Genomic DNA, 17,462 nt, shown 5'->3' on the forward strand with positions numbered 1-17,462 from the left:
TAGTTTGTTTCTTCTCTTTTTTCCAGAAGGTAATCTAATCCTTATGATACTACAACAATCACTGTTCCCTGCATGCTCCCCCAGTGACACCTAATCCACAGGACCTACCTGATGCCCTAGAAGCAGATCCAACAATGCATCCTTTCTCATGAACATAATGATCAATAACATTCTCCTGATGCATTTCAGAAACTCTTCCCACTCTCTGTCTTTCACGTTATTACTATTTTATGGACAGAGGGGAGATGTGGCATAACTTCTCCCTTTTTCCCATCTCTTTACTGACATTAACCAGATTCATTTTTGAGGACACAAAAACAGGGTCATCCACATCTTGAAAGACTGGCTTTCTTCTCTCTCCGTGGATGCTGTCAGACCTGCTGAGATTTTTCAGCATTTTCTATTTTTATTTCAAATGCCAGCATCTGCAGTAATTTGCTTTTATCTTGTTTTATCTTTTCCAATCACTGTTATGCTACAGAATCAGAGACACTGCAACTGACATAGAAGTGTGTTTGAGAAATCCCATCAGTAATGCCTCTGAGGGCTTCAATGGGTTGTCTGTCTGTTGAATCCAGGTCGACAAGCAGGCAAAATTCCTTCACAATCAGCTGTGTTCGAATGGCTGAAAAGTGTCTTCCCTACCAGGTCCTGTTTCTTCAAATCTCAAATGGCAACATTCCAGCGAAGACAAATAAAATGCTTCAAAGACATGCAGCTTGAAGTGTAGCACCACTGACTGGGAAGAGTTTGCTACCAATTGTTCAAAATGACAACAACTTGCCCACCAAGCTGCATCACACTTTGAATCACAGTGCCTTATTGGTGAAATGGAACAGCAGCAGAGAGGGGGAAAAAAGAGATGCAAATCCTGCACGACCATGTGGAATATCCTTCCCTATCTGTCCAAAGATCTATGGGTTGAGAATTGGCCATTTCAGTCACATGAAGACCCGTGGTATAAACTCGAAACCCAAGTAGATGTCATTCTCAGATTGAGGGATAGTCCTCACTGCTGATGGGATGTTCTATGTTTGCAGTGCTCCCATGGTTCACTGTACTTTAACTGTCATGTGATGAAGCTGCAGAGTGGGTATCAACAGCCATATCTGTCAGGTGTAGTGGTCGTCACTAAGCAGCCATCTCTTGATATACTCCGGTTCCTAGCTCTTATGTTCATTTCCTGAATGAGTGGAAAAGTGGGGAAATTGATGCATATTGCAAGATGGAGTGAGACAATAGACAATAGGCACACTCTTGCATTTTCTTTCTGAGGTGATCACATACCAGTTGCACATTAATAGAGTGAAAGTTCTTCCATTCATAAATGCTCCTGGATCACCTTCTTGTGCAACAAGTGATGTATATTATGTCATGGACATGAGGGAAGATTACAGAGTCTGCTTATTCTGGTATTTGGTATCTTGAGAAGCTCATGAACCGGTTTGCTTCAGCAGTGTGAGCGCTGATGGCCCACTTATGGCAGCTGCGTACTTTGGACTAAGAGCCTGGAAGGATCATGAGGTGAAAAAGTGTAAAAGTGGTGATTTTGACATTCATAGGTAAAATATGGCCACCTGGTACAGAAGACGCAAATGCTACTCCAGGAGGCTGCATAGATGAGCAACAGCCTCCTTGATGAATCACAGATTCCTGATATTGTATTCTTCAGACATATCCAGAAAATTTATTCTCGGTCTATGGATCCTATGCGCTAGATATGATATACTCCATTCCATGGTTGTTGAGGCTGCTGTTTATGCTCTTCTTCTTCCAACAATTCCTTCATCCAAAGGAATGAACCAATTCCAGCATCAATGATGACGGACGGTGCTTAATCAGGATAACAAAGGGAAAACAAAATGTACAAAGAAGCAATATCCAGGTGGGGGGATGGTGGTCATGTTAGAAGACACAGGGGAGGAGAATACCAAGAATTATGGAATAAAAGTTGAAGTGATGGTATAAAACATCATAATCTCTAATTTATTGCAAGATACACCAGTGTATATTACATAATATAAAATCTAATGTTATAAGTTGCAAATGTTGTCTCAGGATTTCTTAAATTATATTGCTATTTTTCAGATTAGATAATGAAGAGATAAACAATAAAATATATCAGTGGGCGGACTTCTATGAGAAAAATTCAAAGTGTCCCGCTGGCGTGAAAATGAGCATGTTGCAGATCCGTTTTTTAGATGAGTTTCTATCCCCAGTCTTATGCACACAATGCTTAAAAAAATGGGCTAGACTGTTTCTAGCTACTGGATGCAGTGAGTGGGCTTAATTTGCCAGCCAGCCTGATCAGGCAACAGATGGAGCTATTGCACAGGTGCAGACCTCTGTGGCTGCACATGTACAATTCCAACAGCAGAGGCCTGACGGAGAAAGAGAGAGTCGTTAGGCCTCTGCTGCTGCAGCCGGCCTCAACACAGTCCTCCCCCACAATTGCAGGGGCACGCAGCCAATCGCGAGCCCTACGCTATCTGAAAATATAGCCCCGCTGCCCCCAACTGATCCCACCAATCGCAGGCAGAATGGCAGTGGCCCCCCTCCCTTCTCCCACCAATCACAAGCAGAGTGGCAATGAGGTCTTCACCTCCCTCCCTACCGAATGCAGGCAAAGCATCAACAAGCCCCCCTCCATCCCCACTGATCACAGGCAGCGCAGCAGTGAGCTCCCCCCTCCCTCCCCACCGATCATAGGCAGAGCAGCAGCAGGCCCCTCTCCCTCCCCACCGATCACAGGCAGAGCGGTAGCAAGCTGCCCCCTCCCTCCCACCACTAATCACAGGCAGAACAGTAGGGAGCCTCCCCCATCTTCCCATCACCGATCATAGGCAGAGCGACAAACGTCCCCTCTCCCTCCCCACCGATTGGAGGTAGAATGTGCAGTGGCACTCCCCTGATGTGGACCACCCCCTTCTAGCACTGCCTCTGCAGGCTCCACTTGAGCACTGCCCAGTTGCCAAGCTAGAAGTGCCACAAAAGCCTCCAATGAGGGCAACATGACTGTTCCCCATTAATGGGGGGGGAGGTGTTTTTCTCGCTGCAGGTAACCTGTCCCAGCGAGGCCACAAAGGCAAGTGAGCCGGACGATTGAGCGCTGGAATCGCTAATCACATGGGAATTAGGATTTAATTAAAAAGTTCAGCCTCTCACTAGAAATGGGTGAGAGGCTGGCCGTGCCTGAAGTCTGGTGCCAATAAGATTGCGAGTGCTGAGAAATCGGACACAATCCTCATTTCTCAGCCCTTGTGCTATTTTACAGGCCTGTTCCACCCATTCATGGGTGGGACAAACTAGTAAAATCGCAGCCAATGTGTTTGTGACTATCATCAGAAATTCAAGCAACTATTCAGTTATCAATGTTATTTCACAAATATATTTTCATGAGCTTTAAATATAACTGCTGACATTTTTCAACATTCTTTTCGTGATGTGTGATACAGATTGATCAATCTGGATTGCCAAGGCAGCATGCACTTGTCTCATGCATATAAGACCCTTGTAAGGCCTCATTTAGAGTATTGTGCGCAGTTCTGGTCGCCTCACTATAGGAAAGATGTAGAAGCTATTGAGAGGGTACAGAGGAGATTTACAAGGATGTTGCCTGGACTGGGAGGCATGCCTTATGAAGTTAGGTTGAGGGAGCTGGGACTCTTTTCCCTGGAGAGACGAAGGTTGAGAGGCGACCTGATAGAAGTTTACAAAATGTTGAGAGGAATAGATAGGGTGGACTCTCAGAGGCTATTTCCCCGGGTTGAAATGGTTGCTACGAGAGGACACAGATTTAAGGTGCAAGGAGGGAAGTTCAGAAGTGATGTTAGGGGTAAGTTTTTCACTCAGAGGGTGGTGAGTGAATGGAATCGGCTGCCGTCAGTGGTGGTGGAGGCGAACTCGCTGGGGTCTTTTAAAAGACTTCTGGATGAATATATGGGGTTTAATGAGATTGAGGGTTATAGATAGGTCTGTAGGTTGGTAGGTGTTGATGTGATCGGCGCAACTCGTGGGCCGAAGGGCCTGTTTGTGCTGTAGTGTTCTATATTGTAGTGCTGAGCTATGAACACTGATGGTAAAGGCTCCAACTTTTTTTTATATTACACGGCAAACCCTGAATCCCACTGCTCTTGCTGCCTGCCATTGGTGTATGCTGGAGGGAGTTACAGGGTGATAATCAACCTGTTCACCTGCATTATGAATGTACCTTTCTTGGTCATCAAGTCCTGGGGTGAGATTCAAACTTGGAACTTCTGGTTCAGAGGCAGGGTCATTGCCCACTGTGCCACAAGGCCTCCCAGCATTTTTGTACTAATGCATAGTTTTATAGCATCAATATTTAAAATTTACCTTCATGGATTGCATTTGAATATTACTAAATGAAATTATCCAAATGAGAACAGAGATAGTTGCTGCACCTTGTCCATCATTCCACGATCTGTAAGGTCAGTTTCTGATCCTAAATGCTCATATAAAGTATTTCTGAAAAGCGTTTTCTGCAGATTGGATGTGGAAGCAGTCAGCTTTTCAAAACTTTCCTGAATTCCTGAAAAAATCACAGCATATAAAACAAATTAAAATGAGGTATGCATATATACATGAAATATTTCACTCTAACTCCTGCTACCAAATAGGAACAGTTGTGCATATCCATTTGGCACTCAAACTGTCTGCACGTCAAGTTTCTCCTACTGCAAACATTGATTCCACTGTTGTGCGCTTATTGCCTTACGCAGCTAGCTGCCTGCTGGACTTGTACTTACTTGCTGCTACCCATTAGCCTCCTCTCCTGAGTTCGTGCAACCCCACCCAGAGCCCTGTCATACCTTTCACTGCCTCGTGTGTTGCCACACTCGCATCCCATCTGTTGAGCACTCACTGCTTCCTGCTCCATTCCTGAACCCTACTGCCTCCCACTTGCCACCCCTCATGAACCCTCACCTCTCTTCCTTTGATTTATTATTGTCACATGTATTAACATACAGTGAAATGTATTGTTTCTTGCACGCTATACAAAGCATACTGTTCATAGAGAAGGAAATGAGAGAATGTAGAATGTAGTGTTACAGTCAGAGCTAGGGTGGAGAGAAAGATTAACTTAATGCAACGTAAATCCATTCAAAAGTCTGACAGCAGCAGAGAAGAAGCTGTTCTTGAGTCGGTTGGTACGTGATCTCAGACTTTCGTATCTTTCTCCCGACAGAAGAAGGCGGAAGTGAAAATGTCTTGGGTGCATGGGGTCCTTAATTATGCTGGCTGCTTTGCCATGTCAGCAGGGAGTATAGACAGAGTCAATGGATGGGCACTGGTTTGCGTGATGGATTGGGTTACATTCACGACCTTTTGTAGTTCCTTGCGATCTTGGGCGGAGCAGAAGCCATACCAAGCGGTGATACAACCAGAAAGAAAGCTCTCTATGGTGCATCTGTAAACGTTGGTGAGAGTCATAGTTGACATGCCAAATTTCCTTAGTCTTCTGAGAAAGTAGAGGCATTGGTGGGCTTTCTTAACTATAGTGTCGGCATGGGAGGACCAGGGCAAGTTGTTGGTGATCTGGACACTTAAAAACTTGAAAGTGTTCCAACCCTTTCCACTTCATTCTCATTGATGTAGGCAGGAGCATGATCTCCTTTACGCTTCCTGAAGTCGATGACAATCTCCTTCGTTTTGTTGACATTGAGAAAGAGATTATTGTTCACCAGATTCTCTATCTCATTCCTGTATTGTGTCTCATCATTGTTTGAGATCCAACGCATTATGGTGGTATCATCAGCAAACTTGGAAATCGAATTGGAGGAGAACTTGGCCACACAGTCCTTGAGAGGATGGTGATGAGTCACCTTCTTCAGCCCCTACAGTTGTGTGGTGTAGGGACACCCACCATGCTGCTAGGAAGGGAGCGTCAGGATTTTACCCAGCAACAGTAAAGAAATAGTAATGTAATTTCCTACAAGATGCATTACAGTCCAAATTATGTACAAACACATTGAACTTTTAAAAAATAGGACACGGAAGCAAAATCTGCAGACTGCAAAGCAACCACTTATGAAATTCCTATGTGGATTAAACTCTATCCTGAGAGAGACGATGGAATGTGGTATCCTTTTTCAGACAGAAATGATTCAAAAGAAGGATTGCAGGAACTGAACTGTAATCTCCTGTCGAGATAATGCAAGTTGATTACCATCCCGGCAGGAACCAGCTCTCCTAAACTCTCTCAGATGTGTTCGTCGTTCCTCTTTCCAGGAATACGAAAGGGACTGCAACGCTGGTCAGTGAGCACTAGTTTGCTATTCGAGCTGTATTGCGCTAGTGTCTGCCACGAGAGTCAGAGTTGAAGAACATCTAGGTCCACCCCCCTAGTTTTGCGGGTATAAAGTCTCACTCTTTTTCTGATTGCTTGAAGCAAGACAAGTCAGCAAAGCCACAGCTGAAAAGAGAATAGGACAAATCCTTTAGCTAACTGGCAGAATCAAGAATCTGCAAACCACCTGCTCAACTACCAAAGGCAGAGCTGCTAGAATCACCCAACTTAATGGCTGCAACATTTACATAAGAACATAAGAACATAAGAAATAGGAGCAGGAGTAGGCCATCTAGCCCTTCGAGCCTGCCCCGCCATTCAATAAGATCATGGCTGATCTGTCGTGGTCCAGTTCCACATTCCCGCCCTCTCCCCATAACTCTTAATCCCCTCGCTTATCAAAAACCCATCAACCCGCGTCTTAAAAATATTTAGCGAGGCAGCCTCCACCACTTCAACGGGCAGAGAATTCCAGAGGTTCACCACCCTTTGAGTGAAGAAGTTCCTCTTCAACTCCGTTCTAAACCGCCCCCCTTTTATCTTGAGGCTGTGCCCCCTAGTCCTACAGTCCTTTCTGAGCGGGAAGAGTCTCTCCACCTCTATCCTATCCATCCCATTCATCATCTTATATGTCTCAATGAGATCTCCCCTCATTCTTCTAAACTCTAACGAGTACAAGCCTAGTTTATTCAGCCTCTCCTCATAGCTCAACCCCCTCAACTCCGGTATCAGCCTAGTAAACCTCCTCTGCACTCCCTCCAAGGCCAAAATATCCTTGCGTAAGCACGGCGACCAAAACTGCACACAGTACTCCAGCTGCGGCCTCACCAATGCCCTATACAGCTGCAGCAAGACCTCCCTACTTTTATATTCAATCCCCCTCGCTACGAAGGCCAGCATCCCATTAGCCTTCCTGACCACCTGCTGCACCTGCAGGCTGGGTTTTTGCAACTCATGCACAAGGACCTCAAGGTCCCTCTGCACCGTTGTCGCCTGCTGCAGTTTTTCGCCACGTAAGTAATAGTCCTTCCTACCATTATTCCTACCAAAGTGGACCACCTCGCACTTTCACCATCTACTCCTCAAGGGCAAGGCAAAGACTGATTCGTATTCCTTTTTAACTTTTATTTTTGGACTCACTTCTCATTTCTAATCCATGTGTATGTTTCATTTATTTTTTTTTCTCATGTTTTGCTTTCAAACAAACTCTCTCTTTCTTTAAGAAAGCCTGATTAAATTGGCTCATTTTAAACATACACTTTTGGATAGGGGAACAGGAAGGGATCCTTTGTAAATTAACCTCATTGCGACCAAGTGAAGGGACTGACTAAAGAAGGGGAGCTAGTTTATCCGTATTTTTTGGGTAGCCAAATAAGCCAAATTGACAAATTGAGGAATAAATTAAACGGCAGCCCTTTAAAGGGAAACTGCATCAATGTAAACAGAATCTCAAAAGTAATTTAAAACATCAAAACAAAATGTGATTGAAAGAGTTAATATGCAACGTGGAGGTATCCTTTCCAGCATTAGTAACAAATTAGTGGATCCTGGGACTGATCATAACACATTCCAGTGTTGAGCCAAAAAGAAGCATCATCATGAAGAATACCCAGCAGGGGGAATCGTATACTCTCTCTGTGGCAAGACCAGACATTTTAAATACCTCTGCAGAACTAAAACAAAATTTAAAAAAAGAAAGTTGGAACAAGCTTCCAATAATTTTAAAGTGCAGGAAATACAGCATTTCAACTCAGGATTTCCAAGAAAAATAGAAGGTCACAATAAGCAGAGCTGGAAGTGAAAGAATTCAGAACAAAATTTAAACTGGACACTAGGCAGAGGTCACAGCCTTACCAAATAAATTGGACTTGCTTAATGATGTTCAGATTCAGCTGAAGATTAAGTTACAAGGGCTAGGAGGCACAGACCTTAAAGTGAAGCATTAAGGGCAGCACGGTAGCACAGTGGTTAGCACTGCTGTTGCACAGCTCTAGGGATCTGGGTTCAATTCCTGGCTGGGGTCACTGTCTGTGTGGAGTTTGCACATTCTCTTCATGTCTGTGTGGAGTTTGCACATTCTCTTCGTGTCTGCATGGATTTCCTCCGGGTGTTCTTCCCACAGTCCAAAGATGTGTGGGTTAGGTTGATTGGCCATGGTAAAAATTGCCCCTTTGTGTAAAGGTTAGGGGGATTAGTGGGTAAATAAGTAGGGCTATGGGGTAGGGCCTGGATGGGACTATGGTTGGTGCAGATTTGATGGGCCAAATGGCCTCCTTCTGTACTGTTAGGGTTTCTATTTCTATGAAGAGTCAGATCACCAAACCCTTTGTTGTAAAGGTAAAGAAAGTAATAAAACTCTTTCTTGCACAATTTCTCGGCTCAGGAGGGCAATGTATACAGGACTCAATCTTCTAAATAAGTCTGATGAGGTAACGCTCAGATGACAGCAGGGCAACATTCAGGAATTAATGTCCAAGTTTGTTCTGAGGACTGGGATGATGAAAATTACAGCAGAAATTGAACTGACTTATTACATAGTGAGCTCATCTTTACTTACCACAGGAGGCGATTGCAGATTTTTCACTTCTCTTCAGAAGCAGGATGAACCCAACAATGATGGTGACCATCTGCTAGATGAGCCTCCAGGCCTTAGTTTGATCTTTTGGGACTGAGTTCAGAGAATTAATTTTCTTCAGTAAAGACAGATGATTTGTTCGTAGAAGAGCTCCCTGACCCGGCTACACTCTTGATTGCACTGCCGATTGTCTTTAAGCATTTGTTGATTCTTTTAAGACGAATCATCCACTTGTTGAAGGTAATAAAAAGGTAAACTTGTCTACATATTCTACTGAGTCCACTATTGACATCCATCAGCAATTGCAAGCAGCCAGCAAAGAAGGTGCCCAGGGAGAATGAGATGCTTAACTCCAAGTTAGATCAAACCAAGAGTAAAAGTTCAAAGATCAATACTTTGTATAAAATCAAAGCATGAGTTTATACTTTGATCTCATCAGCAAGCCACAGATGCACTCAGATTTTCTTTCAGTAAAGAAACAGGGGTCCAAATTAGAGTTTCTTCAGCTTCCGTGTACCTTACAAAAACTCAGAAGTCGAACATGAAATGAAGCTTGAACATACTGAAATTAAGAAAAAGTCGGAGTAGCCTAACTACTGGAAAGAACTAAAAACACAGCCATTAGCAGTCACATGGCACTACCAAGCCACATGGAAGAAATCACACAATGAAAATGATCAGGCAAAGTAATTGAACACATTGTGGTCAGGAGTGTGCAAATGTTATACCCTATTTAAAGAAATTGCCACCACATCAGGTGAAACTTTTGGCAAAAAGTTACCATCTAAAGATGTACTGACACTGACTGTCTTTCCTATGAGTGCTGAGACCCTTGTAGTAACAACGTCTGATGTTGGTGTGGAACTTTCAAGCAAATTTGCAGAGCAGAGCACAATGTAGGAGCTTCTGATAGATCCCAATGCTGAAGTTTATTCCATTGTTAACATTGGCACAATCTGACTTTCTCTTGCTGATCTTGAAATCCTTTTGTCTGCAATGGAGCAGCCTCAGTATTATGGACATGATGTCACTACCTACAGAGAGTGAAATCCCTACCCCAACAGTGGTAGGGAAAGCCTCCTTCCCTCGTTCAGTGTATCACTCACAGAGAAAGAGAAACTTCAGCTATAAAACAACATAAATAAATGACAATAATTTGAACAGGAGCTGACTGGCTCTGGTGGAACCCAAACTAAACATCAGTGAGCAGGTTATTGCCATGTGAATGCTGATTGGCAGCAATATCAATGGCACCTTCTGCCATTTTGTTGACGATTGAGAGTAAAAAGATGATAATTGGCTAGGTTGCATTTGTCCTGCTTGCTTTGTGTATAATTCACCACATTGTTGGGTAAATGCCATTGTGGTAGCTGCATTGGAACAACTTGGCTAGGGGCACTGCTGCTTCGGGAATACATGTCTTCAGTACTATTGCTAGAATGTTGTCAGGGCCCATGGGCTTTTGTAGTATCCTGAAATCTTGTGAGGGTGGACATGGTGAGGATGTTTTCTCTTGCATGAGAATCTAGAACTAGGGATCACAGTTGAAAAGAATCTGTTCTAGTAATTTCAATAACTGTTTATTAATCTTGAGTGCTGCTTTCCCCAATCTAACACAATCACAGTGAGGAGCTGTAAGCTCACAATTTGAGTGACAACTTCAAGTTTTCTCTGTCTTTGTATATGGAATTATAAATACAAATTTTTTTTCAATTAGGGATTGAGTACTTGAGGTTATTTAAATGAATTGAATGGACATTATATGATTTTATAAAATGAAGCCTATAATAGATATTTAGAATTTTGTTCATTGCAGCAATGCTTCTGAAGTCTGCCCACAGTGGACAATAGGCATGTTGGAATTGGGGCTCTGAAGGACCATGGGTTGATGGGGGGGATGTGGGATTGAGAGAAAGAATGTCTCAGAGAACCAAGGTGGGTCTTGGCACTTGGCAGCCCAATGCCTGACTTAATTCCATATCCGAACTCTTGTCCATCAGAGTAAAATCATTGATACACTTGTTATTAAGGTGGGTCAGGAAGCCGAGAGATTTCCTGCCTAAGGAACGGAAATCTAACCCATGGTCTTTTCCGCATCCAGTGCTTTCAGCCATTTTCGGATATTATGTGAAATTAATCTGTCTGAGGACTGTTGTCTAGAATGACAGAATCCCTACAGTGCAATAGGGGGCCATTCAGCCCATCAAGTTTGCAATAACTCTCCAAAAGAAAGTTGTACCCATGCCCAGTCCCTGCACTATCCCCATAATCCCATGCATTTACTCCACTAATCTCCCTAACCTGCATATCCTTGGACATCAAGGGTAATTTAGCATGGCGAATCCACCTAAGCTGCACATCTCTGGATGCGGGAGGAAACCCACACAGACACCAAGGAAACGTGTCAACCACTGTGTTGCCTACAATATCTATGATAATGATGATCTTTGAAGGAATCTGAGATGGATCAGTTATCTACTCATTTATTGTTTCTGAGATAGGCCCCTCCAACCCTACAATCTCTTCACCTTTTCATAGCTATAACTCTAGCTTGTTGTGTGTGTTTGAATGTCCTCAATAATGTCACCTTAAACCCACAATAAAATCTGATATTAAGTAAAGTGAATTCTTCTGTCTAACACACATCTATTAAACTTTTCTGAAGGGAAGGAGTCACACTTTGCTTCAGATGCAAAACTTAAGTTTTAAGTAGAGAAAAACCATTACTGCCTGGGATCTGCAATGTATAAATAATGCCATTTGGCTTGTGAATGACCAGAGCAGGTTATAATCAGGCACAATTGGCTGAAGTTGTCTTCTTCAGAGAAATGGTTTTAAATGGACAGACGAAATTTATAGCCAAACATTACAATTGTGTTTCAGAGTCTAGGTTACCCATGAGCAAAGCCACACTAAAGCCGGAATTTTCTTGTCCACTCTGCCAGCGGGATCAAAGTCAATGACTTCTGGCTAGCTCCGTAGAAAATTCTGGCCTTCATATGTGTTTTGTCTGCTTTATGATGCAGTTAAATAACTGCATCATAAAAACAATGAGTTTTCAGTTTTGTAGTCTGTCACTTCACATATACTTACTGAATCTCATGCCTTCTTTTATTCCAGTCAGTCTATATTTCACCAGATCAAAAAATTCTTTGATTTGTTTGTCATAAAGTTTTCTAATGTTTTCTGTGTACACCTGATAAAAGCAATAGTGAATTAAAATTGAGAGAAAATAACATTTACCAATAGCAATTTCAGTGTAACTTCATAGGGTTTCTCCCAATTTTCTTTGCATTTTACCAGATCACGGTAAGCATCTGCCTATAGATATAAATTTTGCCAGGAATTTTAGAAGATATACTGATGACCTTTCTACCCAGTGGAATGAACAGTTGTTTTCCTTCTCCATGATTTAACTCAAACAACTCATTTCTTTAAAATTCAATAAATATAATGAGCAGAATGACTTGGAATTGAGCAGCAGTTCAGTGATACTTTTTACAATGCTCATGTCAGTAGTGATCGCACTCCCTGAGGTAACTGATAAGAACATAATCAGCCAACATTATAGTGACACCATTGATCTCACCTCGCTCCTGATTAATATACTTGTTGTAGTACTGGTTATGGTCTTGGCGCAAAGTTGCTACAATGCCTTTGGGAGTGAAATCCTGTGCAGTGATCTATCAGGACAGCTCCCCCAGTTTCATGTCCAACAGACCCTTATGCGCAATTGGAACCCAGGACAAGCTCTGGCTGTCTTAAGGTGACCTTGCCCAGAGGCTGCCTCTCTCTTGCTGAGCCTGTCCCCCAGTCTCTGTGTAATAATTGGTTAATAAACGCACAAGCTTTCAAGGTTTCCCTCTTCGTCAGGTGAACGGAGAGTTCTGGCCTCGGACAGAGCATATAAAGCACAGACAGTTTAGAGATTACTGATTAGAATGCAAATCTTTACACCTAACCTGCTGTTCAAGTCCTAAAGTGGCTGACAATGTTTGTGGAAGGAGCACTGATCACAGGTTAAAGAGATGTGTATTGTCTCCAGACAGCACAGTGAGTGAGGTTTTGCAAACCCAGGCAAGTCACGGGGGTTACATATAGTGTGACATGAACCCAAGATCCCTGTTGAGACCGTCCTCATGTGTGTGGAACTTGGCTATCAGTCTCTGCTCAGTGACTCTGCGCTGTTGTGTGTCGTGAAGGCTGCCTTGGAGAACGCTTACCTGAAGGTCAGAGGCTGAATGCCCGTGACCACTGAAGTGTTCGCCAACAGGAAGGGAACAGTCTTGCCTGGTGATTGTCGAGCGATGTTCATTCATCCGTTGTCGTAGCGTCTGCATGGTCTCCCCAATGTACCATGCTTCGGGACATCCTTTCTTGCAACGTATCAGGTAGACAATGTTGGCTGAGTCGCAAGAGTATTTACTGTGTACCTGGTGGATGGTATTCTCACGTGTGATGATGGTATCCATGTCGATGATCCGGCATGTCTTGCAGAGGTTGCTGTGGCAAGGTTGTGTGGTGTTGTGGTCACTGTTCTCCTGAAGACTGGGTAGTTTGCTGCGAACAATGGTCTGTTTGAGGTTGTGTGGTTGTCTGAAGGCAAGAAGTGGGGGTGTGGGGATGGCCCTGGCGAGATGTTCGTCTTCATCAATGATATGTTGAAGACTCCGGAGAAGATGTCGTAGCTTCTCCGCTCCAGGGAAGTACTGGATGACGAAGGGTACTCTGTCCACTGTGTCCCGTGTTTGTCTTCTGAGGAGATCGGTGCAGTTTTTCGCTGTGGCGCATCGGAACTGTCGATCTATGAGTCGAGCGCCATATCCTGTTCTTAAGAGGGCATCTTTCAGCGTCTGGAGGTGTCTGTCACAATCCTCCTCATCTGAGCAAATCCTGTGCATACGGAGGGCTTGTCCATAGGGGATGGTTTCTTTAACATGTTTAGGGTGGAAGCTGGAGAAGTGGAGCATTGTGAGATTGTATGTACCGCAAGCCCACAGACAATCTCACAATGCTCCACTTCTCCAGCTTCCACCCTTAACATGTTAAAGAAGCCATCCCCTACGGACAAGCCCTCCGTATACACAGGATTTGCTCAGATGAGGATTGTGACAGACACCTCCAGACGCTGAAAGATGCCCTCTTAAGAACAGGATATGGCGCTCGACTCATAGATCGACAGTTCCGATGCGCCACAGCGAAAAACTGCACCGATCTCCTCAGAAGACAAACATGGGACACAGTGGACAGAGTACCCTTCGTCGTCCAGTACTTCCCTGGAGCGGAGAAGCTACGACATCTTCTCCGGAGTCTTCAACATATCATTGATGAAGACGAACATCTCGCCAGGGCCATCCCCACACCCCCACTTCTTGCCTTCAGACAACCACACAACCTCAAACAGACCATTGTTCGCAGCAAACTACCCAGTCTTCAGGAGAACAGTGACCACAACACCACACGACCTTGCCACAGCAACCTCTACAAGACATGCCGGATCATCGACATGGATACCATCATCACACGTGAGAATACCATCCACCAGGTACACGGTAAATACTCTTGCAACTCAGCCAACATTGTCTACCTGATACGTTGCAAGAAAGGATGTCCCGAAGCATGGTACATTGGGGAGACCATGCAGACGCTACGACAATGGATGAATGAACATCGCTCGACAATCACCAGGCAAGACTGTTCCCTTCCTGTTGGCGAACACTTCAGTGGTCACGGGCATTCAGCCTCTGACCTTCAGGTAAGCGTTCTCCAAGGCAGCCTTCACGACACACAACAGCGCAGAGTCACTGAGCAGAGACTGATAGCCAAGTTCCACACACATGAGGACGGTCTCAACAAGGATCTTGGGTTCATGTCACACTACATGTAACCCCCGTGACTTGCCTGGGTTTGCAAAACCTCACTCACTGTGCTGTCTGGAGACAATACACATCTCTTTAACCTGTGATCAGTGCTCCTTCCACACACATTGTCAGCCACTTTAGGACTTGAACAGCAGGTTAGGTGTAAAGATTCGCATTCTAATCAGTAATCTCTAAACTGTCTGTGCTTTATATGCTCTGTCCGAGGCCAGAACTCTCCATTCACCTGACGAAGAGGGAAACCTCGAAAGCTTGTGTGTTTACTATCAAATAAATCGGTTAGACTAAAACCTGGTCTTGTCAGACTTTTTACTGTGTTTACCCCAGTCCAACGCCGGCACATCCACATCATAATAATCGGTTCCCAGACACTGTTGCCAGTCTTCCACTTGAACTGTTAAGGAAGTTTAGGCGCTTCTTAATTAAGCTTCTTGCATTTGCAATAATAACTAATTATTGCTCAAAGTTATAACTCCTGGATTATTCTGATGGGCAACAGCCTGAGATAACAACCATGACTTTGCTCTGAAACTCAGTCACTTCAAGTTTTAAGATAACTTTTTTTAACCTGCAGTCCACATCTGTGGCTGCTAATTTATGAGCTTCTAACTGTACTTCAATGTAATGTGCAATCCACTAACTCCTGTGTTAAAGTCCATCCTTGCATTGGTGTCAGGACCTTATAGTGACTTACACCATCACTGTTGTCTTCTACAGGAATCTATTCTAGTGCCAGGTCTGCTCCTTCGCCTCTGACAGAAGTCTCACTCTAAACTAGGTCTCCTCCTGCAGGTTTCCATCCTGCTCTGGACTTTTCTCTAAATGACCTTTTCTTTGCCTTGCTTTCCGCTGTCTTCCAATGGCTACAGACTCCACTCATTATTCAGAGCTACTCTGTTACCTTTAGTGGATTGGCAGGATTGTTCTTCTCGTCCCTAATGTTGCTCAAGATACTGTGTTTCTCATCTCCTAAGGACTGTTATTTAAATGAGCTCAAATAAGACACCATTTATCTTCCACTCCCTTTTCCAGAGGAATGTCATTCCTGACCATTAGACAACAGACGATGTACATGTTGAGTTTCCTTAAATGCACTGAAGTTTTAATTTCTCCAAAAGTTGAACTTATTCTGAATATAGTATTGTCCTACAACAGGGTTTAAAACCGCATAAGATAATCATTCTGTGCTTGAGCAGCAATAGAGGTAGACACCAGATGTAATTATGTTGGCCATGATTCACCCATTATCAGGCTAAGTTCCCCTGCTGGCGTGAAAACGGTACTGCTTCCTGCTGACACTGGCAGCATCCGTCAGGTGGGATTCAATCACCTAACTGATGCAAATTTGTGCATCCCGTGAATCAGATGGGACAGCCTGCTGTTTAGAGATTGGGGCATCGGGATTACCTCCCGGTGTGTTTTGATAAAGGCTGTTTAAGCATTGAATGGTCATTAACTTTGAAGAAATTCCAATTGGTAACATGTAATCTGGTTTCTTTATAAACCTGGTTGTATATAGGAGTCAATTTATATAAGCTCCTCACTTTTTTCCATCCGGAAGTATATTAATAATTTTCAATAGTGATTTATGTATTAATAACAATATTATTTTAAGAAAATAAATAAAATACAGTAAGTATAAATCTATGGGCTAGAAATTATTGTTTGCAAGATTAATGGATAAACGCTTATTGGAAGGAATTTTGCAATTTTTTTTTACTTTTATCTGTCCATAACAATATTATGGGCTTTTGTATTGGAAGTTCAATTATGAAAATAATCCATCTGGCACCTCTGTAAACAGGGCAAGAACCTGGGTATCTTCTTAATCAATCAGACTGAAGAGTCATTAATGAGCAATGCAGAGTTTGAACCAGAAAGTGCCAGTTTGAATAATTAATTCAATATCAAATGAAGTACAAAAAGTGAAATTGAGAGAAAGGAAGTTTGGTTAGAGCGCAAGAAAAGATACAGAAAACAAAGTTAATTTAAAAAAACTCCAATAATTATTAAAATCAGAAAGAATGAGTCTGCACATCTCTCAAAGTTAGCTCTGAGTACCTGAGAGGTTGTTTCTCAGTGGTTAAAATTATCACACTTTAAAAAAAAATTACACATGAATGGACAAATCCTAATATTTTCCAGCAAACTGTGTTTGTCTGGTTTTAACAGAGATATTGACCAATTTATTACAAAGAAATTAATGTCAAAACATAGAATTAAGCTAAGAAATTGTGTGTCAATGTTGCCAGCATAAATTTCCAGTCTATATTCCTTGGAGACCACTTTCTGACAGCCAAGAAAAATACCTTAGATAAATCAGCAAAAATAGCAGGACTGTTGCTTTTTATCCAAGCCATTAGAGGGCTATATGGTAATAATTCATCTTGATAAAGCTTGTGGTTTGGGAAGATTAGCTCTCCAGATTGCTGAATCAAGCTAATGCTTTGGTCATTTCCCTGAAACACAATAGAAATAACACTTTTAAGGCTACAGAATACTTAACAACATAAATTAAATCACTCAATTCCACCCCCCCAGGAATTATGAATATTTCTAAACTGCTAGTTTGTATGAATGTAAATACTAACAGAATAAAGAATCAAAGTATTTCCATGAGGTGCAGATTAGGTGGATTAGCCATGGTAAATGTGTAGGGTTACAGGGATTGGACGGTTGCCAGAGTCAGTGTAGTTTGATG

General features: G+C 43.0%; 1 protein-coding gene across 1 annotated transcript in view; it reads right to left on the minus strand.

The window, feature by feature from the left end:
* Positions 1-17,462, minus strand: part of LOC145342675 (exocyst complex component 1-like) — an 87,833-nt gene that overhangs the window by 26,326 nt on the left and 44,045 nt on the right. Inside the window, exons 8-10 of the mRNA XM_080188228.1 lie at positions 17,071-17,220; positions 11,976-12,078; positions 4,422-4,549 (exon numbers count right to left, since the gene is read on the minus strand). Of these exons, the coding sequence (XP_080044354.1) occupies positions 4,422-4,549; positions 11,976-12,078; positions 17,071-17,220 (381 nt within the window). The remainder of the gene's footprint in view (positions 1-4,421; positions 4,550-11,975; positions 12,079-17,070; positions 17,221-17,462) is intronic.

Source organism: Carcharhinus amblyrhynchos, chromosome 4, assembly GCF_965287045.1.
Source record: "Carcharhinus amblyrhynchos chromosome 4, sCarAmb.v2.hapA, whole genome shotgun sequence".
Classification (NCBI taxonomy): domain Eukaryota; kingdom Metazoa; phylum Chordata; class Chondrichthyes; order Carcharhiniformes; family Carcharhinidae; genus Carcharhinus; species Carcharhinus amblyrhynchos.